Source organism: Xenopus tropicalis, chromosome 7 (genome assembly GCF_000004195.4).
Source record: "Xenopus tropicalis strain Nigerian chromosome 7, UCB_Xtro_10.0, whole genome shotgun sequence".
Taxonomy (NCBI): Eukaryota; Metazoa; Chordata; class Amphibia; order Anura; family Pipidae; genus Xenopus; species Xenopus tropicalis.
This window is the reverse complement of record NC_030683.2, coordinates 24,111,260-24,135,497: the sequence shown is the minus strand read 5'-3', so window position 1 is coordinate 24,135,497 and position 24,238 is coordinate 24,111,260. Positions and strand designations below refer to the sequence as shown.

The 24,238-nt window shown below is 38.9% G+C and overlaps 1 protein-coding gene across 2 annotated transcripts in view; it reads left to right on the top strand.

The window, feature by feature from the left end:
• The window catches only part of dock1 (dedicator of cytokinesis 1), a 215,706-nt gene extending 192,052 nt beyond the window's left edge, over window positions 1-23,654 (top strand). For both annotated transcript variants that reach the window (XM_012959631.3, XM_002932662.5), the window contains exons 43-52: window positions 373-457; window positions 773-859; window positions 3,578-3,754; window positions 4,853-4,936; window positions 6,881-7,018; window positions 14,281-14,426; window positions 16,465-16,663; window positions 18,682-18,838; window positions 19,639-19,772; window positions 22,788-23,654. In XM_012959631.3, coding sequence (XP_012815085.1) covers window positions 373-457; window positions 773-859; window positions 3,578-3,754; window positions 4,853-4,936; window positions 6,881-7,018; window positions 14,281-14,426; window positions 16,465-16,663; window positions 18,682-18,838; window positions 19,639-19,772; window positions 22,788-22,877 — 1,297 coding nt within the window. In that variant the 3' untranslated portion in view covers window positions 22,878-23,654. The remainder of the gene's footprint in view (window positions 1-372; window positions 458-772; window positions 860-3,577; window positions 3,755-4,852; window positions 4,937-6,880; window positions 7,019-14,280; window positions 14,427-16,464; window positions 16,664-18,681; window positions 18,839-19,638; window positions 19,773-22,787) is intronic.
• The last annotated feature ends 584 nt before the right edge of the window (window positions 23,655-24,238 follow it).

The window sequence follows — 24,238 nt, the reverse complement described above, 5'->3', positions numbered from 1 at the left end:
AACTTTCTTTACACAGCTCAGTGTTTTTTCTTCCTGTTTGGCTTCTGATCATCTGAACAGGTGAAATATGGGGAGACTTAAGGGCACTATTGAGACAACTGAAGGTATGCCTGCAGCTTGACATTTACTCTTTATTAGCCTTTCCTTCCCCTTTAAAGCCTGATGAACACAAGAAACAGGCTGCACTTTCAGGGGGATTTTGTTTTGCCAACTCTAAAGAATAAATGGAACTTTGTTTGGTAAGGAGAAGTAGTTGCTATCTTCGTGAAACCTATTATTTTGTATCCACATATTTTGCATCATTGTAATAAACTACTGTGTATTTTTTAACTTTTTGTTTTTTTAATCAATTGGTCCAATGTTTTTTAACAGTTTTTACAGAGTGAATGAAGTCATTCGATTCCAGTATTCCAGACCATTTCGAAAAGGGGAGAAAGATCCAGACAACGAATTTGCTGTAAGTCTTAAGGCATTTCAGTGGCAAAGGACATTTATTACAAAAATGCAGCTTAATGTTTTTAAGATTAAAACAAAGTGTTTAATTTCTGCCTTCTAGGGATGAATACATTGATTCTAATGAAAGCAACAGTAAAATCATATCTTTGTTTTTGTCTTTTTAATGTGCTTTGCTCTACAGACATAACATTGCCTGGGAGCACTGCACTTGTTGTGAATTGAATCTCCATATTTAAATAGGGACTTTGTCATTTAATAGCAGACACCCCGATTAAATATCAGTAAACTGCAACTTTTGCCAACTGTTTACTTACAGAACATGTGGATCGAGAGAACTACCTTTTCAATAGCATACAAGCTGCCAGGGATATTGAGATGGTTTGAAGTAAAATCCATATATACGGTAAGTGAAAGTAATAGCAGATTTAAAGGGCATTTGTTACCCAGACATAAAAAGCTTTTACAAATTAATGAAGCCCAAATTATCTTTTATTAAAACATCCATACCTGTTTTAAAGGTATTTAAAAATCTTAGCTGTCAATCATATATCACGCCTATGCCTCAGGTTTAGAAGAAGGGCAGGCAGATACTTTCACTTTACCTTCAGCACTTCCTAGATGTCACTACACTTCTCTCATATCCTTTCTCCTCACGGGCTATAATTGTGTAGCATGGGCGTGGGCACCAGGTCCCCCATTCTGGCACATACACAAGATTTTGGGATGATGCAAAATTTATCTTAAAGGAAAACCATACCCCCAAACAATGTAGGTCTCTATAAAAATATATTGTATAAACAGCTCATATGTATGTATAACTTTATTTTATTTGTATATGTAAAACCCTGCTTCATCTAAATAAACCATTTTCATAAAAATATACTTTTTAGTAGTATGTGCTATTGGGTAATCCTAAATAGAAAATTGCCATTTTAAGAATTAAGGGCCGCCCCCTGGGATCATAGGATTCACAGTGCACACATACATGCTAGGCCCCATCAGCCAATTAATGGACAAGGTCTGCCTTTTACTCCCACACTCCTTCCTGTTACAGTTAGAGCTGCATTACTTCCTGTCAGCTGATCTCTGAGGGAGCACACAGCCCATCACTAAGGTGTATATTTATCATGCTGTGTAAAAAGTGAGTAAAACATGAACGGTTATGTTATTTATAGCAGCCAATTGGATGCTTTGCTTTGGTTTTCTAACTATTGAAATCTAATTGCTGATTGGTTGCCCTGGGCAACATCACTGGTAATGCTTTACTCCACTTTTTACAGAGCATGATAAATATACCCTTAAATGTAAAAGGGCAATATTTACTGATATATATTCCAGTTTGGCGAGATTCTTTAATAGGTCACTTAACATAATATAAACTATCTGTTGGTTAAGAATTCATTCTGGGGGTATAGTTTTCCTTTAAATACAGTGTTCATAAAATGATGCCTTCCTGCCTACTTGTTGTGATTGTGTAACTCCAAGGCTGAGGGAAACAAGATTTCTATAGTGTAAGTAAATTTTATTTTGCCAGACTAGCACAATAGAAAATAATTTGGACTTATTTCTTAGGGTGACAGGTCCCTTTTTAATGAAATAATATAAATTAAGTAATATTATTCTATGTACAAAACTTATTTATATGCAACCATAGTTGTAAAACAAAGAATAATTATGACACAGTTCATCTTATCTAAAGGTCAACAGAAATGATTTGCCAATAAATGTCTTGAAATGAATTCCTGACTAGATAATGTAGTTCTCCCTTAAGCCCCCCCCCCCCACACACACACAAACACACACACATACAGGGTGGATTCTCACCTATGGAAAAACGCAGGCCAAAAATACACCCATACACTCAAAAAAAAGCTTTTGGCATTGAGGCAATGGCTCCAGGTGCAGGCACAACCAAAAGCTTGTGTGAGTGTGGATTCTCGGCCTGTGATTCTTTGGGCCCAAAGAATCCTCCCTGTGTGGAGTGGCTTAAATGCCGTCATGCAAACAGCTTCTGGTGTAAAGTCAGCAGAGAGCTCAAATGATTACAGAATGCTCAGGTTGCTTTTTATTTGTCAAAGCTGACATTTTAGGTTCTTTTAATACTAGCTAGTATATTGATTTGTCAAAATTGGACCAATCGTTCCACTGGTTAGGGACCTCAACAATGGGCAACAACTATAATTTGGACACTAGGTGGTTAGCTGTTTTTGGAAAAGGCCAGGTTTGCTCCGTTATTTCACTACAGGTGGATATTTAGGACTAAGATCTCAAGCAAGGCAACTGTCAGAACTACCCAGTATTCCCAAGAGCTGGTCAGTATCACAGGGAACCTGCAGTTTTGTCTGGAACATGCCTACCTTCACGATGGGCTTGTCGACATATTATTGTATAACTCTTCTAAAACAGTGTGGTAAAATGTTCCCTGCCAGAGGTTATAAATATTTCAGAGGCAGGGAGTAAGGTCTGTTATAGAGAAGTGCGTGGGTAAGAGACAAATCAAAGTAAATAAAGCCGTAAAAGAACTGTGAAGCTTTTTCTCGCTGCAGTATACTCCGTGACCCCTAATAAATATTTTTCTCATTGATTATGACTGAAGTAACTTAATTTGCAGAAGAGTCAAGTGTCTCCGTGTAACAGGGGTCTCATATTTAACACCCAGCTTCAAGAGTTACCATAGCAATGCAAATTAGAATGGATTAGCTCCTTTATTTGAGGTTGCTCTGAGAGGAATACGCATGCAGTAAAGTCAGACTGAAGGAACATAGCCGTACATAGCCTGAAATATAGATTGCTTATTCATGATAACCTTCCATTCAAATATATACAGCTTAAATATTAATTGCCAAAGTCAGCTTAGATACTTTCCAGGAATATTGATTCTCTTACAGAGGGTTTTTTTCCCTCTGCTGAGACGCTGTTGAATTTGCTTAACAAAGCCTTGCTCGAATTAAAATGATATACCTTGGTCACATAGGGAACTGATCTGTGAATGTGCGGGCTACTAGAGTGCCAAATCCGCCATATAAATATGCATTGAAGATTGCAGTGCGTTCAGTTTTTTATTGCTTATTACTTGATTGCCAATACTAATAATTTTTCATACTGATTTCTGTTCGCACAGGTCGAAATAAGTCCACTGGAAAATGCCATTGAGACAATGCAATTAACAAATGAAAAGATTAATAACATGGTCCAGCAACATATGAATGACCCTAATTTGCCCATAAACCCACTGTCTTTGCTTCTCAACGGGATTGTGGATCCTGCTGTGATGGGAGGATTTGCAAACTATGAAAAGGTTGGTGTTGGTTCTGTTATGGTTTATCCTGGTTATAAGTCCCAGTATTTATAGTGCAAATTTCTGCATTGCACCTTTTTCGAGCATATGTATAATATGGAATTTACGGAATTCCAGCGCAGAATATGCATACACATTTTGGAAAGATTCTGTTGGTACAAATGGCTGTTGAACTAGCTAGTGACAGCAGCGTATACCCTTATACCCATCAAGCACACTTCCTGTTTGAATAAAGATCTCCTTGTACATAATGGGAATTTTTTGCTTCTTGGTTTGAGGCATGGAGGGCAGTGGACAGCAAGCAAGCTCCTGGGATGATGTTGCGTATATCAGATGCTGTGAAGTAGTATCTATTACTGAGGGAAGAATCCTATATTCTTAGATGCTCATTCATTATTGATTTGGGAGAAAGCTATAGCATCAGGCTGGTTTCCATTATTCCTGATTTAATCATGTAGTGTTGCCTTTTGTCTTGAAAGGCTGATGGTTACATTGCGCAAATTTTATGTTCAAATGTCCTTCAGTAACTTACGTTCCCAAGCATGGCATGCTTCCTACTCACTACATATAAAGTAATAGGTAGTATTAAGGGCAACTTCCCTTGGAATTTATTCAGCGAGTTTGAACCAGTGAGGCTCTGTGCTTATGGAACGAAATGTGGAGACTTACCAGAACAACTGACCCTCCAATACTCCTCTTGCCTTCCGGTGCCATCTTTAAACAGACTGCTATTCAACATTGGCCGGATATCAGTCTAGTTTGAAGATGGAGCCTGAAGGCAAGACGATTGAAGGGTATGATGTTCAGGAAAGTGTTGGCACCTGAAGGCAAGAGGGGTATTAGAGGGTCAGGTGTTATGGAAAGTGTTGGCAACTGAAGGCAAGAGGGGTATTGGTCATATGTTCTGGAATAATGTTTATGAGAACAGGAGGACCCTGACAGATTAAGGCAATTATAGATCATTAGTAGACCTCACAGAGCAATTAAGAAGATATCAGGAGCAATACACAAACACACTATGAGACCGTGTAAACAATTGTTTTTGAAAAATATTGATGATTACTTGTGAAATGATATATCTCCCTCTATGTTTACAAGGCATTCTTTACTGAAAAATATATGCAAGAACACCCAGAGGACAACGAGAAGATTGAAAAGCTGAAGGACTTGATCGCATGGCAGGTAAAATTCTCAATTACATGGTTCAGGGCAAGTGCACAGGCAACAGCGTGATTTCTCTTCTGACAGCCTGTGTGCAATCACTGTCATCGCTCTGACATATACATTTCTGCGGCATTTATCTGCCCTATGGAAGTAACGCTGCGCTTCATTTTCCAATTTGACACTGTCATCTGATCATCTCCAAAGTAATGTTCCTGGTTAACCCCCTGCCTTTTATTCAAAGGAGACTATCTGGAAGTGTCAGGGTCAGAAAGGAAATATCAGCCATACTCTGTTCAGTGACTGTTGAAAGCAGTGTAGGTGTATGTGCTCTGGAAAATTGCTTCCGTTATCCCAAAGATTGCCCAAGATATATAAACAAATATTTGTCATTAGTGTTGTTTTGAATGGGATTAGAAGCCTTTAACATACACTGCTGTCATAATGTGTACAGCTATAGTATCTATTATCCTGAATGCTTGGAAAAATTTTATAAGACATATTTACTTATACGGTATATGGTTTATGCTTTTTTTTTTTGTCTGCCCAGTTTTTATGTTTTAAAAGACTGACATGTCCTATGGTATTTATATGACACAGAAATATAAAATACTCAGAATTGTTGCCTTCTATTGTGCAAAAGAAGTCATAGCAAAAGGTTAATTATTTTTATCAGCGGGAAACTACAGTCTTGAAGGCTTTATTATTAAGCTGACCATACACAGGCAGATTTAACCCTTCAGAGTCGGCATCTTATACGCTTGTGTATGGGCTCTGTCCGACTGCCTTCCCAATAGATATCTGGCTAAATAATGGGCCAGCTATCTGTAGAGCCCATCAGGCAGATATTGCAATTTAGGATTGGTGTGGTCCTGTCCCAAGGAACCTGCATATGTGCCAATTAACACATTATTGGCAAGGGGCCAGATGTTTGGATCAGAATCTAGGTAGTCAAATCAGGCAAAGATCCACTTGAATCTTCATTTGCATGGCCACTCTTAAAGGGGTGGAACACCTTCAGGCTTACTTTTAGTAAGTTATAGAATTACCAGTTTTTAGCGATTTTGAGTTGTTTGCCTCTTCTGACTCCTTCCATCTTTCAAATAGGGGTCATTGACCCCAGCAAATAGGCTGCCAAATCAGTCTGAAGGACTCGATGTATGGCCACCTTTAGTTGTTCATGAGAGTTCAGAAGATAAATAGATATACCATGGAATAGTTCTCTTGTGGGAGTAAGGTGTATATTGTATAGTTTCTATATATTTTTTTTCAATCAACTCTCCAGCTAGGTTTGTTTAAGCACAGGAACCACAATATGGAATGTTTGTGTCTTGTAGATTGGGAAAGAATGTTTGGTTTATTTTGTTCCTTTATTGCGATCATAGAGTAGCAATTATATGGTGATGTTCTATAAGTTTCTACCATTAGATTGTGTGCACTTGTGCATTAAAAGATTTATCTTTCAGTCTCCCTTATATCTGTAAATCAGTAATAATATGTTAGTGTATTCTCTACAAGGTGTCATTTCGGGCAGATGCCTGGAGCCAGGGCCTCTCATCTCTGTTATTTATATTACTGTATTTGTTGATGGGTACAGTTCAAAAGCATGCAAATGTATACAGATGGCCATAACCTATTTTCATGGAGTTTTTAAAATTATATAAAATTATTTGCATGCATTGTTTGTAAATATAAATCTTTAAAATTGTATCTGTATTTTTGTCTTTGTTTTTCATCTGTATCTCCTCTTGTATTTTGACTCCTCAGGCTGTGTATGTAAAACATTCTCTCCTGTGATTTTCAGCAACACTTTGACAACGATCATAAGAAAATTATAAAACCATTTTTATTCCAGATAGAATATTTGCAGATCCTTTCTGTTTGGCAGTATGTCGCACACCACTTTTAGCGTATTTCCTCGCTGTATTGAATCTCTTTTTTTTTTTTTTTTTTTTTTTTTTTAAGGTTCCATTCCTGGCAGAAGGAATAAAAATTCATGGGGAAAAGGTAACAGAGGCATTAAGGCCTTTCCATGAAAGGATGGAGGTTTGCTTCCGGCAACTGAGGGAGAAAATAGAGAAGCAATACGGTGTGAAAACACTGGTGAGTGCAAAAAGGGCCCTGGATAGCAGTGTTTGGATGGAGGAATGGTTTGGCTCTAGTTGGATTTGTGAAGACTGATAGAATTCATGTTCTTTCAACCTGATTTTCATTTGAATTTTGCCAAAGCTTTAGGGGTTAAAAGCAGGACCAGCAGTAACTGTATAGCTTTTCAGGATGGCATATGAGATATGGTTTCAGTTAGCAACACTGTGCAGAAATATTCCTACTCCTGACTGTCATGTACCAAGCACCACAAGTGCTGCTGCGTTTCAGAGGGCACTTTGTCATCTTAACAGGCAGGACTCATACCAAGCAAACAATTCTCACTGTGAAGAAAGCAGTATATTACATGTCTGCTGTGCAACATACATACTTAAAGGGAAAGCTTCTGCCCTACTCCACACTAGCAAGTTCTCTTAACTGGCTTTAACGTTTAAGTGGCTTCAAGTTACGCATTCTACTGGCTATTCAGTTAAACGCAATGAACAAATATAGTGAGTGCAAGCCATGCATTCTGTTGGAGAGTAGTATTAACAAGAAGTATAGTGAGTGCAAGCCATGCATTCTGTTGGAGAGTAGTATTAACCGAAGTATAGTGAGTGCAAGCCATGCATTCTGTTGGAGAGTAGTATTAACAAGAAGTATAGTGAGTGCAAGCCATGCATTCTGTTGGAGAGTAGTATTAACAAGAAGTATAGTGAGTGCAAGCCATGAATTCTGTTGGAGAGTAGTATTAGCGATATATAAGGGCACATTCACTTACCGTATACACTCGAGTATAAGCCGATCCGAATATAAGCTGAGGTACCTAATTTTACCTAAGAAAACTGGAAAAATGTATTGACTCGAGTATAAGCCTAGGGTGGGAAATGCAGCAGCTACTGCTAAGGTTTTTTTTTAACTGTCTATACTGTCTAATAACTTCTATTAGTGAGAGTGCATCAGGGTAAACTTACAGTTTGTGCAGGTTCATAGGGGCCTTATGCAGTCATGGAGAAGCCATCAATCGCATTTGTGCAGTGTGCACCTTAAATTAGTTTCAGGAAGCTTTTTAAAGTGATATCAACACCTTCCTGAAAAAATCAGTAATGTGTCAGTATCACACTAAAGCAGTGTGCTGACTGGTGCACGAATGTGCGTCCACGGGGGGGAAGGGGTTCGGGAGGGGCAACAGGTGCACAAATGTGCGTCCACGGGGGGAAGGGGTTCAGGAGGGGGTTGGGGGTGGTTTGGGATGCGAGCGATCACCGCACGACGATATGTCCATGGGGGCGGGGTGTGGGTGCGAGCGATCCCCGCACGAAGGTACATACACGGGGGGGGGGGGGTGCGAGCGATCACCACACGAAGGTACGTACACGGGGGACGTCCAGCCTGAAAACCTATTACCGTATATACTCGAGTGTAAGCCGAGGGAGACCTTTTCAGCATATTTTTGGTGCTGAAAAACTCTGCTTATACTCGAGTATATACGGTATATTTACTCGAATAAAGCATCCATTATATATCATAACGAAAGAAAGGGGAAACTCACCACAAAAATTAGTGAGCCCCAGACCTTCAGTTTAGATGAGGCATTTCATACATTAACAGGCATATAATCATAGAACTATGATTAAATGCACCCCAAGGCACGAAACGCGTAAAGCTTTTGAGATGTTTTTTCTTTATATTAATTTACTTTTTTCACTGCATCAGTTCTACTGAGATGGTCAGTTGGTTATTGTGCCAGCCTGTATTTGAAGATTAGGGTGCATTCACTTACAGTCACCATTGCTCTGCGTTTCCCACGTGTCATTGGGGGCACAATGTGGGATTTGGATCAGACCCAAGTGCACTATGTCTGATTAGTCAAAATGGACACAACTGTACGTGCTCTGCACCATAATTTGGATGCAGTTACACCAAATACAAAATAGCTTGAACAGAGAGAGGAAAATACTTCTTTCAATACCAGTAATAGTAATACTAACTCGCAGTCACTTTGCTCTCTAGTTTAATATTCCCTGTTGGAAAAAGGCAAATGTAGATGGATTCATTTAAAAACCAGAAAGGCCAATGGCAAGGTTGCTAACTTTAGGTCCATCTGCAGAATGCCAAATAATAATTTAGAGGTGAAATTCCTGCTAAAATGGCCATTAGAGATTGAGTGGACATTACAGGTATACACACAAAATCTAACATATAAAATAAAATCGATTTCTTTTTAGAAGGCATGGATTTGAGTGAATTTTGTGTGATCTTTTTATTGGTTTTTAGCAGACTCATCTGGGCTTGTGATAAAGCTGTACAGCATAAAATATATAGCGTTGCTTAAAGAGAGAGAGTAGCGTGAAAACTGTTTGTAGCTAAATGAATAATTTAGGGAGCAGCATTTCTTGCCTGCAGCCTTGTTAGCCAGTTAGCTAATGCCTCAGTTCTTTCCTTGTTATATGCTACATAAACTGCCCACCGAAACCTTTGTTTCTTGGAAGAAGAAGTTTCAGAACAAATATCAAAACTGTATATTTTTAAGCATGGTTATAACAGAAAGCCATATGTTTCTGATGAACTGAACACATAAAACGTTAGTTAGCTTTAACTGCTCACCATAACCCATGCAATTCCTTACGTGTTTCAGTAGTTTGGATCAGTCTGTCTCATAGCAGGCTCTATAGTGGGTTAATAGGGCTTGCAGCACTAACAGAATCACCAGCACCCAAGAGACCAAATCCTGCACTAGCTGACTACACATTGTAGAACTTTTTATCTAGGTACATAAATTACTTGGACTTAATTTCTTGGATCCTTGGATTCCTAAAAAATGTTGACTGTTAAGGTAAGTATATATATACATACACATATACATACACACACAATTATCTTAAGATGCCTCAAGGGTTACAGTGTTGCTTATAATGGCCGAGACTTCAGTCATAGTGTCACTAAAACTGGCCATACACAGGCTGACTATGGGGTTCTAGGAATATCCTTCCAGGGTTGATATCTTACTGATTTTCAGTATCATTTGGGCAGATTTTAATCAGAAGCAGAGAAGTTGATATGGTCTTCTCTTGTCTCGATAGACCCCCATTATAATCCCATCAATGATCAGATCATCCCACTGTTGAGGGGCAAATTGGGTAAATATATGCTCATTTGGCAACCTCACCAAACTAGCGATCTTTACCATATGTGCCCAGTATGTGAAAAGATAAAGGAAAACTGCAAGAGTTACTTTATGACCCTTTAATCACACATTCTGCTTCTGTGTCAAGCAGAAATAAGCAACTGGAAATGAGTGTGAGTCCCCTCAGTGACACTTGACATTGCATATGACAAAGACCTTTAAAAGTATTTTGTAGTAATTCCTTTATCTTTTCTCTAAACAAGTGTCTTTAGAAGTGTGAGTACTCCGCTGCATGTTTACATTTCCACCACTGTAGCATGCAGAGGTCTTTGAAAGTGTGTCCTGTTTGTAATGGAAATAATAAGAAAGTAGGATGGCATGAGGTTGTAAGCTACAAGATTGAAAAAGAAGGCACAGAAAAGGCAGGTAACCTTTCCTCAGTTTGATCATAGAAGGCACAGAGCCCTCTCCACAGGCTAGATCCAAAGGAGAAGAGGACATATATCTCCAAGTCTGCTTTATTAAAAGTATTTCTTTAGGTTTGTGATTTCAGTATTTTTTTACAGGTCAGAGATGTAAAACAATGGAGCAGCTTTGGCTTCCCCATGGAGACAGTGAGGGTAACTGTCGCTGTTTGTGCTATGAAGAGCTGCCAGATTGCTATTTCCTGGGCTCTCTGAAGCAGACAGAAGTCAAACAATTACATAATATAAGCCTCTGAAAGCAAGCAGAAAAATTAACATTAGTGCAAAGGCTTCTTTTTACAAGGCTCTCTACAGTAACTATATTATCACCGGGCTTGCCAGCATTAGCCGGCATCAAGCAGAGGTACCTGAGAGGGCTCCCATAACTCCCTTTCCTGATGAGATGGTAGTTGGTGTAGGAGAGCTGCTCTCTTCTGCCCAATGGAGCGAAAATAGTGAGAATACACCGCGTACCTTGTCATATGGAAAAACTGCTGCAGGCTTTAGAGCTTTGAAATAGGCCAAAATAAAATAATGGAAAGACTGTAATAAATGGGTGCACTTTCTTCATGAGCAGTCATACAGGACTCAGTGAGGGGGCGTACTTATACTGTGTCGCTATATGGCAACAGACCCTGGCTCAGTGCATTGCTCTGTCTGTTCTCCTATATTTTTATTTCTATTTCACCTGCAGACTCTGCAGTTTACAGAAAACAACCAAAAAGAAATAAAATGTTATTGAAATAGTAGTAAAATGAATACAAGCATTAAAATTGTAATTGCCTCCTCACACAGCAGAGCCTCATGGATAGATTTAATAGGGCAGACTAGAGAAATCCACATTTTCCTTTTTTATCAATTATCTATCCCAATTCATTGAAAACAGGTATGGGATCCCTTATCTGGAGCCCGTTATCGAGAAAGATCCATATAACAGCATGGCCATCTCCCATAGACTCAAAGAATCAAATCATTTAATTATTTGAAAACATATTCCCTTTTTCTCAATAATAATAAAACAGTACCTTGTTCTTGATCCCAACTAAGATATAATTACCCCTTATTGGGGCAGAACAGCCCTATTGGGTTTATTTAATGGTTAAATGATTCCCTTTTCTCAATAATAATAAAACAGTACCTTGTTCTTGATCCCATCTGAGATATAATGAATCATTTTTGAAAGCAACACATTCCTATTGGGTTTATTTCTTATGGAAATAATTTTTAGTAGATTTAAGGTATGGAGATCCAAATTAAAGAAAGACTACATGTCTGGAAACCCCCAGGTCCCAAGCGTTCTGCATAACAGGGTCCCATACATGTACAAATTCTTATCCATAATGGAACTCTCTATCAGGAGAGCCAGTTTTGATCAGTATTGTTATGGATTTACATTTGATGCCTGTTCATAGCCTGATATAATGTTTGATAGCCCCAACCATTCATTCTTTTGGGGGGTTAAAATATCGAAGACTTTCGACAATGATGAGTAAGGTGTTTGATTGAATATTTGGAATTGGTCTGTTGGTTTGATGCCATTGCTAGGCTTATTTGAGCAATTTAATCAAAATTTCACCAAAGATCGACTGGATACTAAATCTGTCCTTGATAAATCTGCCCCTGAGGTTAGAAGGCTTGTTCATAAACACTTGAGATTGGGTCACATTGCATTAAAATAATATTAGTCATTAGTCTGCGGGTTTATTTGGTCCCTTCAGGATTTATAGTTTAAGTGAGGGTCTAAAAGATCTGCCTTGGGGCTCAAACATGCTCTTATTAGACTTACTGATTGCTTATAATTTCATTTTAGATGCTTAATTGATTGTTCAGTGGAGAAGAAGAAGAACTGTAGCTTGAAGGGATTATTTCACAAGGCTGTATGTAGGCATTGAACTCTATGGGTTCCTATAGGGGGTGGGATTATGAAACATCATTAGAGGCATAGATGTTTAAGTGTAAAGGAGCAATACATTTGGCACAGGGGCTCACGGACTCTTCCTTATTTGCCTTCTGGGGAAGCTGATGTGATTGTGCAAGAGTAATCAGATCTCAAGCACCACTGAGCCACAGACTGATGTCTCTATAAAACACTGCAGTAATAATTATGAGATTTTTTATATATTGACACCGGGGTCATTGGTGCCAAACTGCCTCTCTCACATTACCTGGCCGCACATAAGCTGTGCAATATCCTGTCTGCAAATAAACCTATGACTTTACTGCCATTGTATTTACACAAGTGATTGGGCAATAATGTTGGGATCTCCATAATGCCATATATATCTTAATATAACCTCATTGTTTAATACATTTAGCTAAATTAGGGTTTAACTTTTTTTTTTTTTTACATTTTACTCAAGAAACCTAAATTAAATCATTGAATCAGCTTCATGACCCAAATATTTGGTAAAGAACCAATTATTTACCTCATTTTGGTTACAATAGCTGTGGGCATAAACAGCATGGGGACCCATAGTTGGGTCAGAACCCATAGGTTTAGAATTTTCAAGCTTAACACAAACTTAGATCTTTTTAATTAATAATGGGCCCAGTTTCTGTAATTGTTAGGATGTCTAAGTATCACTAGAAATGTCTCATTTACCTTTTCACCCCACCATGTTCCTTGCAATGCATCTACGTTACTCTTTATTATAAGATAATTTTCCCTTTCAGCAATGGGGCCTTGGCAGGGACAGGGCCCCACTGCAGCCTCTGCCGCTCCCTAACTTGCACATCCTCACGATTAGAAGCCCAGTGACTAGTGAGTGGGATGTACATTGAGAAAGTGGCTGGAGACCCCCAAAATATTTGTCCACGGTAAACAGCACTTAATAGTTTCCCAGGTAATTTATTTCTTATGATTACCTGCATGGGCCAGTGAGCAAATACACTGAGAACCTGTGAATCCTGTGATTTCTGATTTGTTATGGGATGCCAGTATTTGACTAATGAAGTCATTTGTTTCTATGGAGAGCTAAATCAAGTTGTTTGCAGTTGAAAACTGAAATAGCTGACATGCAAGTAGGTTTCTGTAAGCTTTTTCAACAGAAATATAGTGTTGGAACAATGGAATACCTACATACACTAGCATTACATTGGGCCCCGTCTGTTTTCATCTTGTCATTGCATATCCTTACTTAAGGCTGGCTGCTATAATGGCGTGCTCCTTCTCACGCCTGCCTACCAAGCATAAATTAGTCACAATTTGCCATTGTATGTAACCGTATGCATCATTTAATAGCAGGCTATATTTAATTTAAATTTGTGTAGTCAACACATTTTGGACATTTTAACACTGCACTGCTTTCATAATTTAGAGTTTTTTTCATAAAACTAAGCTCTCAGAGATGTACTGAGCATTCCCTTAATTCCATTTGATTTTTTTTTTCTTTAATTAAGTAAATGGAGAAATGCTGTTATGATCGCACAAACTGTATATTTTCAACTTTCAAAGTACCATCTGCACCTCAGTTTTCTGCAGTAAAACACCATGGGTTGAATGGGTGTTAGTTTCTCCACCTCAACTTGCTACTGCAACTAAGTCTGTAGTGTCTGACTCCCGTGACTTTGTCTGATACCATCTCTTTCCCTTTCCCATAAAACAGTCAAATAATTCAGAATACTAGTGGAGTGTCAACCTGAAAATGAATATGAAAGTAAAAAAATAATCCCTATTTTCTTCACTTTAGTCTTCAAACCCTGACGAGAGGCGGGGGAATCGGCCAAGATCTATGGTCCGTTCATTTACCATGCCGTCGTCATCGAGACCTTTGTCTGTTGCCTCCGTGTCTTCAGTGTCTTCAGACAGTACCCCATCAAGACCTGGCTCAGATGGGTAAGTTGTTTTACATCCATTTGTATTTATGAGAACATTTGTAAACCTGCAGTTTGTGACAAACTGGTGGTAACATTTGGTGAAGTCTATATGGAGAAATATTGCATACAATTCTGTGTATGCATTGCTGTCCCGTTGTGTGCATTTAGGAGCTTTGGCAAGGTGGCAAGCTTTGCACCATAAAACAGCAATAAATCACAGTAAGTATGTTTTCTGGCATTGTGTCCCCCCCTCTTTCCCTGCAAAAGTTTGTGCCCTACACATTTGTGCCCCTTTCAAAATAATAAATTTCATTTTTGGAATCTTTTCCCCTCCTCGCAGAAATAAACTTTTAATTTCCACTTTGAGTAGAAAAGCAAATTGCAATGCATCTGTGTGCTTTTAAGGCTTATTGGTTACTCACAATACTTCAGCAGCTCACAAATTACAGCCCACGTCTTCAGCATGTCACTGTTGCCTTTCTCCTGATCTCCAGGCCGGTTTGTGTCTGCCTTTATTAAGTTACTCGATACACTCACGGAAAGCGTTCCTAAAAAAATTGCATTTCAGCTGCTCTCAAAAGAAAAAGGAGCCTAAAGACTGCAAGGGAACACAAACGTTGCCATTTCTAAAACAATATGTGCCCTGGGGACACCTCTGGGTGCTTTAAGAAGCTCAAAATATTTAGCCCAGCTGCTTGTCACAGTTCTGCGGGCAAAATGCATATGAAGCCTGTTCTGATCCAGCCATGATAAAGTTGTTGATTAAGGTTAAAAAGCGGATGTTGTATCACATTTACACTGTTTAGTCTGGCTGCTGCTATTTGCATGTTTGGCATGTCTCCCGGTGCGAGTCAGTTTGGATGAAATCAGCAGACAGGGTTTTACGGATCAACAGTGGCACAGAACCAACTGGCAGTGGCACGGCTGCGGATTTGTGTTTGCCTCTGCTACACTGAGCCCTTGGATACAGGATAGAAACCAAAAAACCTTGTTCATTTAAAGATGAAGCCATTCTCCTAATGTGATAGGATGGTTGGTCATGTACATAGACATTCTTTAGCTTAACGAAGTTCAATTGATGGGCAACAATTAAACATAATATGTCAGTTGTGTCATTGTAGGAACTCAGTGTTTGTGTTCAGAGCACAGTTCATGCATTGGGTTAACTGTAAAGATTACATGTGTGTGTATGGAATAGAGCCCTGTTTAAATATGCAGCAAATAATGTACTCTTTGTTGTAAATTATAAGGATATTAGTCACCAGAAACTTCTGTAAACTTTAGGGCTTTATTAGATGGAACTTCAAGGTGACTTCTTCTATATCTCATATTTTACAAAAGGGTGTACATTATCTTTATAATATACAACTTTAAATGAATCATGTGACACAAGTGACATCACTAAACGTGATCATACCTGATGATATTACTAAGAACTGTCTATAGGCAAATGGCATGCATGATATTTGTGGCTCTTGTATATTATAGAGAAATTATATACCCTTGTTTTATAGGATAAGGATTTTATAGGTCACTGAGGAATGTCATGACTATATAAAGGCAGAAGGTGAAGGGCAAGTTCTTTTATACAGGGCGTTATAAATTATAAGGATATCAGATGTCACAAAAAAGTTCTGTGATTTCCTGTATTTTTAATTTATAGGTCACAACTCCAAGGTGACTTCTAATATTCAAACAGGGGTATTTATTATAATACACAATTTTCAGTGAGTCATGTGATTTAAGTATATCAATAATAACTGATGTCATCACTATGTACCGTTTATAAATATATAATATAAGGATATTAGTGGTGACTTAGCGCTCCAAGGTCAATTCTACCATTGTTACATTTTTAAGTAGGGGTTATAGTAAGTCATTAGTTAAAGCACCATTTATAAGTATATATTTTACAGGCAGAGATAAAAAGAACAAAATGGTAACAGATTCCCCCATCTGTTCCAGTAGCGCAGCAGCCAACCAGTTCAATCCGCAGACAGAATATTTCACGTGTCAGTACTGAATGGATGTGCACAGTTATATTACATTTCTTCCAGGTTTGTTCTGGAACCACTTTTGCCAAAGAAAATGCATTCTCGCTCCCAAGATAAATTGGACCGAGATGATCTTGATAAGGAGAAGAAGGAGAAAAAGAAGGAGAAAAGGAACAGCAAGCACCAAGAGATGTTTGATAAAGAATTTAAAGCTACTGAAATTCCACTGCAGCAGTCTGACGCCGTTATTCTGTCAGAAACGGTAATTCTATCTCGGGCCGTGTGGGTGTGCATAGACGCCGCTGAATGTTTCTGTATATCATTTCATTGGTGGGATGCTTTCCTGCAATGCAAATGAATGGAAATCTATGTGCGAGCACTGTTTCACTGTCTGTGCTTTCACCTCGGCCGTGAAGCGTCTCTAACCAAGGATTCGGCTTTCCAGTAAATTCTGATATTCTGATATTAACCTCAGTTAGTAAGGCTTGACCTCTGACAAGATGTATAGATTTTTTTTTCTCCATTATGCAGAGGGGGGATGTGTTAGCTGATCTCTCCTAGAAAGTGAGTTCGAGGGACATATGTATCAAAGGGTGAAAAAAGAGTTAACCCCAGGGGTCGCAGTTTTCAATTAACTCGTAAAGGATTTTTTATCAAGAGTAGACATAATTACACCTTTTAAAATTCCTATAGAATGCCCAGTACAGTGAATATGACTGAGAATATGGCTGAGAAGCATCCATAACTGACCATGCTGCTACTCGTAGATGTGTTTTTTGTCCCAGAAAGTGCAAAAAGTAGAGTTCATGTCAGGCTGTTTCTATTAAAGGAACAGTAACACCAAAAAATTAAAGTGTATAAAATTAATTACGATATTATGTACTGTTGCCCTGCACTGGTACAGCTGGTGTGTTTGCCTTAGAAAGACTACTATAGTTTATATAAACAAAGCTGCTGTGTAGCTATGGGGGCAGCCATTCAAAGGAGAAAAGGCACAGGCACATAGCAGATAACAGATAAAACACTATTGTATTCTACAGAGCTTATCTGTTATCTGCTATGTAACCTGTGCCTTTTCTCCTTTTTTCCAGCTTGAATGGCTGCCCCCATGGCTTCACAGCAGCTCATTTATATAAACTATAGTACTGTTACTTTAGCAAATACACAACTTTACCTGTGCAGGGTAACAGTACATTATATTTAAAATACTTTAATACACTTTAATTTTTTGGCGTTACTGTTCCTTTAAAGTCAACGAGAGATAGCATGGGCAGTTTTCAGTATAACTCTGCATGTAAAACCTCCATGTAAAGGGGGCCATACAGCTAAAGATCCATCCGGATTATAATTGCCACCACTGATGGAATTGTAATTACAGCCATCAGGGAAAGGACCAAATCAATATGCTTATGTGGCCCCCACCCTGACGGGAAGATCAAACCTTCCTGATGGATATCGGCCCGATTTGTGGCCAGATATCTTTTGGGAAGGCCTGTTGGCTGGCCCCATATACCAACTCTTAACCAATCATTTTCATGCATTGTATCAGTTAGTTGACATATTGCATGTTAATGTCCTGCATAATATAAAAATAATGATGTTGTACACAGCAGTCTGAAGAAGGGGCATATACAATAACTTGAAAGCCACATCTTGGGGGACTATAGCTGGGCAGCCTTCCTGTAGACTAGATTTTCAAGATTTCTTCTATTTGTTTGTCTTGTATATCATACAACCTGTTCACACCAGTGACTACAGTGAACAGGTTGTATGATATACAAGTACAGTGATGTGCATCCCTATAATGTAGACTGCATGGTTTTTTTTTTGGTTGTTTTTAAGACATCTTGGTTTCAAACCTTATAATTAGGGTACAGATGCCCTAAAGTCCCAAAATGTGTTTACACTGTGTAACTGAAATTGACTTTGTCCCCCAAAACCAGTCCCAGTTTGGCAAAGTATCTATCAGGCACTAATTATCTATACATGTGTAGGATCTGTTATCCAGAAATGTAGTCTATGGGGGATGGGAAGGACAAATAAGCAAATAATTATTATTTAAAAAATATTTTTAGGATGTAATACATTTTTATTGGACTAAAGACATGGGCATCCAAATTACCGAAAGATCCCTTATCCAGAAAACCCTAGGTCTTGAGCATTCTGGATAACAGGTTCCATACCTGTACTATAACTATAAGTAACACACAGTTGTGCACAACTCGGATAAAACCATTGCAGCATTTTTCTTCAAGCGCTTTTGTTATTTCCCAAACCCAGATAAGCCCTTTAAGGCCTCAGCGACCAAAAAGCCAAGTTCTCAACCTCGTTACTGGTGAAAGGCGGATTTCTGTATCTCCAGGCCCAGCTACCCCACAACAAACCCAGCCACCACCCATTACTCCAAGAGTTAGGGCTCTGTTCAGTCTTCCATCAGGTAAGGATATTCTTTATATTTCCAAATCCAATCTGCTGTATTCAGTTACGTGTTAAGGCCAGAGAATAAGAGAAGCAACACTTTAGAAAATCACTGTTAAATGTTGCTGTCCCTGGGGGAAACACTGAGCCCTCATACTGCCATGATGGCCATAGGTCAGTACCAAACATTTTTTAAAAATGGCTTACTTTCATGAGTGCTTTGGACTTATTCTATGATTTCTGTCTGATCTTATGTTTATCTTATGTTAGAAAATGCTTGATCTTCAGTACGGTGGAGTGGGGCTAGTGTAACGGGATTGTTGTGTGCTAGTTTTTGGTATTACCAAAGAATGCTTTCAAGTGAGGGATGGGGACCCCAAGGGAGGTTTAAGTTTGAAAAGTCCAAACAGCAAGAAAGTAAATTATCATTCATATAATCCATATACAGTTCTCCAAGTAATCTTACGCAGCCCAGTACATTGTATTTCTCAGGCATTGTCTGCATCCCTAACATGTAAATGTTACTATTTAATAATGACCGCATAGGGAGGTAGGGTGCTGAGTGCAGAGTTAATATATATTGATATCCAGGCATATACTCATATGAGCCATGTAAAAAGCCCATCTGCATGGGATGTGGTCATTGTTAGAATCCACAGGTATTGCTACGGTTTGATCAAACTACTGTATTTAATGGTTCTTTTAAATCTTCACCATTGCAAGGGATGTCTCTATGTGTAATCTCAACAGCATGAATTTAAATGAGTTCTTTCATTTGACAAATTGGTTTAACTTTGATTTCTTTTTTACTTTTTTCAGGCGTGGAAATGAACGGTGAATCAGTGGCTACCCCCCCTCCACTTCCAGTCAAAGGGAGCACGGCAGATTACGGCAATGTCATGGATTTCACGGATTCCGTAACTCCTTCAACTCCTCCACCCCCTCCTCACAGGGTAAGGTTGCTACAGGCATCCCACTCTGGTGCTGATGTGCTTGCGTTAATATCTAATACTGTGTGCCCTCTGACTTTCATTTCCAACCCAGTAGTTAAATCAATAGAATTTGAATGAGAATGGCTTTATCTGCAGCGTTCTACTATAAAATATCCAAATTGTGATGGGTTTTGTTGAAGTGGTCCTTTAATCTCATGTGTATGTATGTCAAATACATTGCATGGACAAATCCATCCCACCTTTTCGCCTTGAGGTCTCTTTCCTCCAGATGCCTGACGCTGCCCCCATAAATACAGTGCCTGCCTTTACCAGCTGGTAGTGACTGGGCTGCACACACCCAAGCACAGTTAGATCTTGAGCACTATGGGACACGCTACTGCACCCCTTAGTGCATTGGTCTGGGGGTCTTCATAAGAGACCCTTTATATCTTCCTGTGCTTACAGACCTCTTAAGATGTTTTGTTAGGAAATGAAAGTTTGGAGAGGCCAGTGGTTGAAAGGGCAGCAAGACGAGTGAAGTGTGGGCTAGCAATCATGCAGTTCTGCCTAACCAATGTAAAACAGTTTTGTTTGGTGCAGTGACCCAGAGTGATTCCCGTAACCAATCAGAGGAAATAACCAATTTGTTTAGTTGGTTTGTGCCTATTTTTCCTCTTCAGTGTTGTCCTGTAAAGTCAAAGGGATTGGTACTTGCCAGTTTGTATTCAGTCCATCTTCCATACATTTGTATTCAGTAGCTTCCATACATTCTCCCTGTAGATTCCTATAGCAGTGGTATTTTTAAGGGTATTTTTGAACCATGCCTAGTATTTTTAATGTGATGCATTGCAGCACAGGGCATGACAATGGAGAGATTAAGGTTAAATTTGGAAGATTAATTTCAAATCTTTCAATAATCTTTTCAAATAATAATTTTCCAACCTTTCAGTAATTCCCTAAATGAATAACGTTTCCAGCCTATTGCAGCTTCACAGATGAGCAGTTACAGAGCTGTGTGCACCCTTCATGTTTAATCTAAATAAACTGTATACAAAGGGGCTGGATTTCAGTCAGATACCAAACAGGCCGAGCCTCACAGCAATGAAAGCCGACAGATTGCTGCTGTTATTACAGATGTGCCTGTTACATAAGATTCCCCTTTTCCCTGAGGTGCGCGAGAATCACTGAATTTGCACACAATGGATTCATCTAATATGAAATGGCAGCCGTACAGCTAAATTAATATCTTCCCTGTAAAACGGTGCCAGACTCACTACCACATTCATTGTTTTCTTTTTTCCCTTTTAATGCCTGTGGATCACAGATCCATAATAACTTCTCTCTCATTAATCTTTCATTTACTATTGAAATGGTGCATATGGTGTCCTGCACCAGTCAGTATGATTTGCATGGAGCCACCATGCTTTAGTGCAGTTTATAACCCTGTGAACTGTAAAGGTTCTCTACTGTAATATGGAAATCCTCCCTCTTCCAAATACCTGCTTCAGAGATGCTGTTGTTGCTTTTCAAAAAATTGACAAATGTATGAACAATTTTTCAACTTGGCTGACCTGGGATGCTATGGATTGTCAGTATAGAAGAGCTGATTCTTGAACTAGTTGGACACACACCTTGACACTAGGGATGTGCCGAATCCCAGATTTGGGTTGGGATTCAGCTGAATCCAAGCCTTTTCTGTTGTTTTAGGTTTGAGTGCCTGGCCAAACCAAATACTATAATCATGTGACTTATTTAATTCACACGACTTTAGGCAGTTGACTATTTTTGTTTGTTGTTGGATTTTTATTTTGTTATTTTACTAGTTTGCATATTAAAAACTAGGGTTTAGGATTTAGTTAATTATTTTTGGGTGCATTCCTACCTGAAACCTTTCTTGATGTTCAGAATTGCAACTCCAAGGGCAAATGTACGAGAATAACAATGGGAAGTAGAACTTTAGCTTAGTAGATACCATACAGTTACAGTAGCTAAGGCCCTAAGGCATTTTCCATACTGTAAAGCTACTGGATAAACACTCTCTCTCTTTCTTTATAAGGACAAAAAGGATCTTTGCATTTAGAGTCTCTAACTGAGGTAACCAAAAGGTAGATAGTGATCTACAAGTAGATCCTGAGGGTGCTGACCAGTATATTAGCAGCTAGCTTTGTCCACATAAACAACAACATTAAATTACCCTTCTGTGTATTTACCATTATTCAGATTTGAAGATGGCTGTTTTTTTATGACCACACCCTCTGTTTCCTGTGGGTGGCCATACACGTAAAGATCCGCTTGCCTGGTGAGGTCACCAAGTGAGCAGATCTTCTCCCAATATCCCCACCTACCAGTGGGGGATATCGGGGGAATTTAGGGGCCAAATGATCGAATTATAACGACTAGAATAGGCACAGTCGGTTCGGGGGCCGCATCAATGAGCCGATGCAGTCCCCAATCCGACTGAATGTTTTAATCTGCCTGATCGGTCGGGCAGGCCAGTCGTTGTTTCCTCTACACGGGTATGGCCACCTTAACACTTGAGGTAGTAGGTGCCAACACATTAACTTCACTCAAAGTAGACCATATGTGAAAAGTATCGACTCCTCTGGTCTTGAATATTTGTTTTATAATGATTTGATGTCTGATTAAAAGCCAAAAATCTTCCCTATTTGGTAGACTATTTGACCCTGGAACCTAAATCTAGCCAGGTCTATTGTGACATTAGCCTAAGGTGAGGCATATGCATTTAAGCCTATATGGAAAAGGAATGTTCTGGGCACCAAAATCCGTAGGCTTATTGCATTGTGTATATACAGTACTAGCAGCAATCGTCGTACTAAATAGCAACACTGTGGTTAAAAGTAATAAATATGTTTGTAGCAGAAGCAAAAGATCTGCATTGATTTTTGTATTTTATTTTTTTTCCCCAAAACCTGTTCAAAATTGCAATTTCTATCAAATGTGTTGTTGAAGTTTACTTTCAGTCTACACGAGACGACTCCCCTGCTGTTGCTGAACATAATGTTATTCCCTTTTCAGAATCTTCCTCCTCCGCTGCCAAGCAAGACGCCACCACCGCCTCCCCCAAAGACAATGCGAAAGCCGACCACCATGGATTTTGGAATCTAGCAGTAGCTGTGTCGACACGGATGCCAAATGTAAAACTTACTTCAGCTAATGATGCAAAAATTACCTCAGCGGGGCCTGTGGTGTCTTCTTTTTTTTTTTGTGCAATCATCGATAATGGAAAATAATTTAGATTTAACAAATGATTATGAGAATTTTGTGAGCTACTGAACTGTGGATACTAATTTATCTAGAGAAGTACTCAATGAGGGATGTCCAGCTTGGCATCCTCCAGCTGCTGTCATTCTGCATCTCTCAGCATCCCCCCAACAGCATGCTGGGAACTGTAACTCTCTACACAGCAGCCTGAGGGCCTCCCGCTGGGCGTCTGTAATAATTCAATATCAATATTTACTAAGTCGTTTTTTGACAAAATCTCCTAATGATGACCTCACTAAGTTCCAAGTCATCACCTTGTACAGAAATTTGTATATATGAAATTTTTTTTTCTTTATTTTTTTTTTTAATTTTAGGTTGTTTTAATTTTTTTTTTTATTATACCTGATTTTATCTACAAGGAAAGTGTCCTTATCTACTTACATTCATAAAGACCCATATCTAATCAGCCTTCAGCTCTGCCAAACACGTATCCATAAGCACGTGCACGTAACTATTGTACATGATAACAGGGGCAGGCAGCGTTCCGCTATCCCTGATAGAGTGCGGTATAAATACCTGACTAAGAAAATACAAACAATTGTTCAAAGTAAAGGATAACGTTTAACAACATTATTTTGAAATGCAGATTATGAATAAATTAAGATTATGAGGACAAATCTGTAAGAGGAGCAGGGTCTTTTTTTCTGTGCTTTTCTGTCTCGAGAATGGAAAATATCCAGTATGGATTTCCTACAGTAACCAAGGATGGCACAGGTAAGAAAAGTCTCTATAAGCCAGTCAGATAGATGTTATCTATGAAGTTTCAGATGTTACATTTATAGAGCTATAGTATATACACATTTGCTTCCCAACAACAATCTACATTTCTAGATCTTGATTCCTGAGTTTGGACTGCCCAGTTGAAACCAGACTAGAGAATATCTTTGTGTGCGTTGAGGAATATCCTTTGGTGCTTTACTGCTTGAAATACCAATGCTGTGATTGGTTGGTTTCTTATGGAACCAAGAATTTACAGCAACATATTATGTGCAAATAAACCAGAAACCCAGTAACACGAAAGCTGCTGGAAAAGAACGCATCATTGTGGATTCTGGAAGAAATATTGATTTGTGTGCCCAAGGATTTTAGGGCTGGGTAAAGGCAACATTATTCCTTGGCCTCAACTTGGGGTTCCGGAGACTTAACCAGAAAATGGTCTTGATAAAACTACAGATTATAGTTTAATAATTTGGGGAGTTGTTACA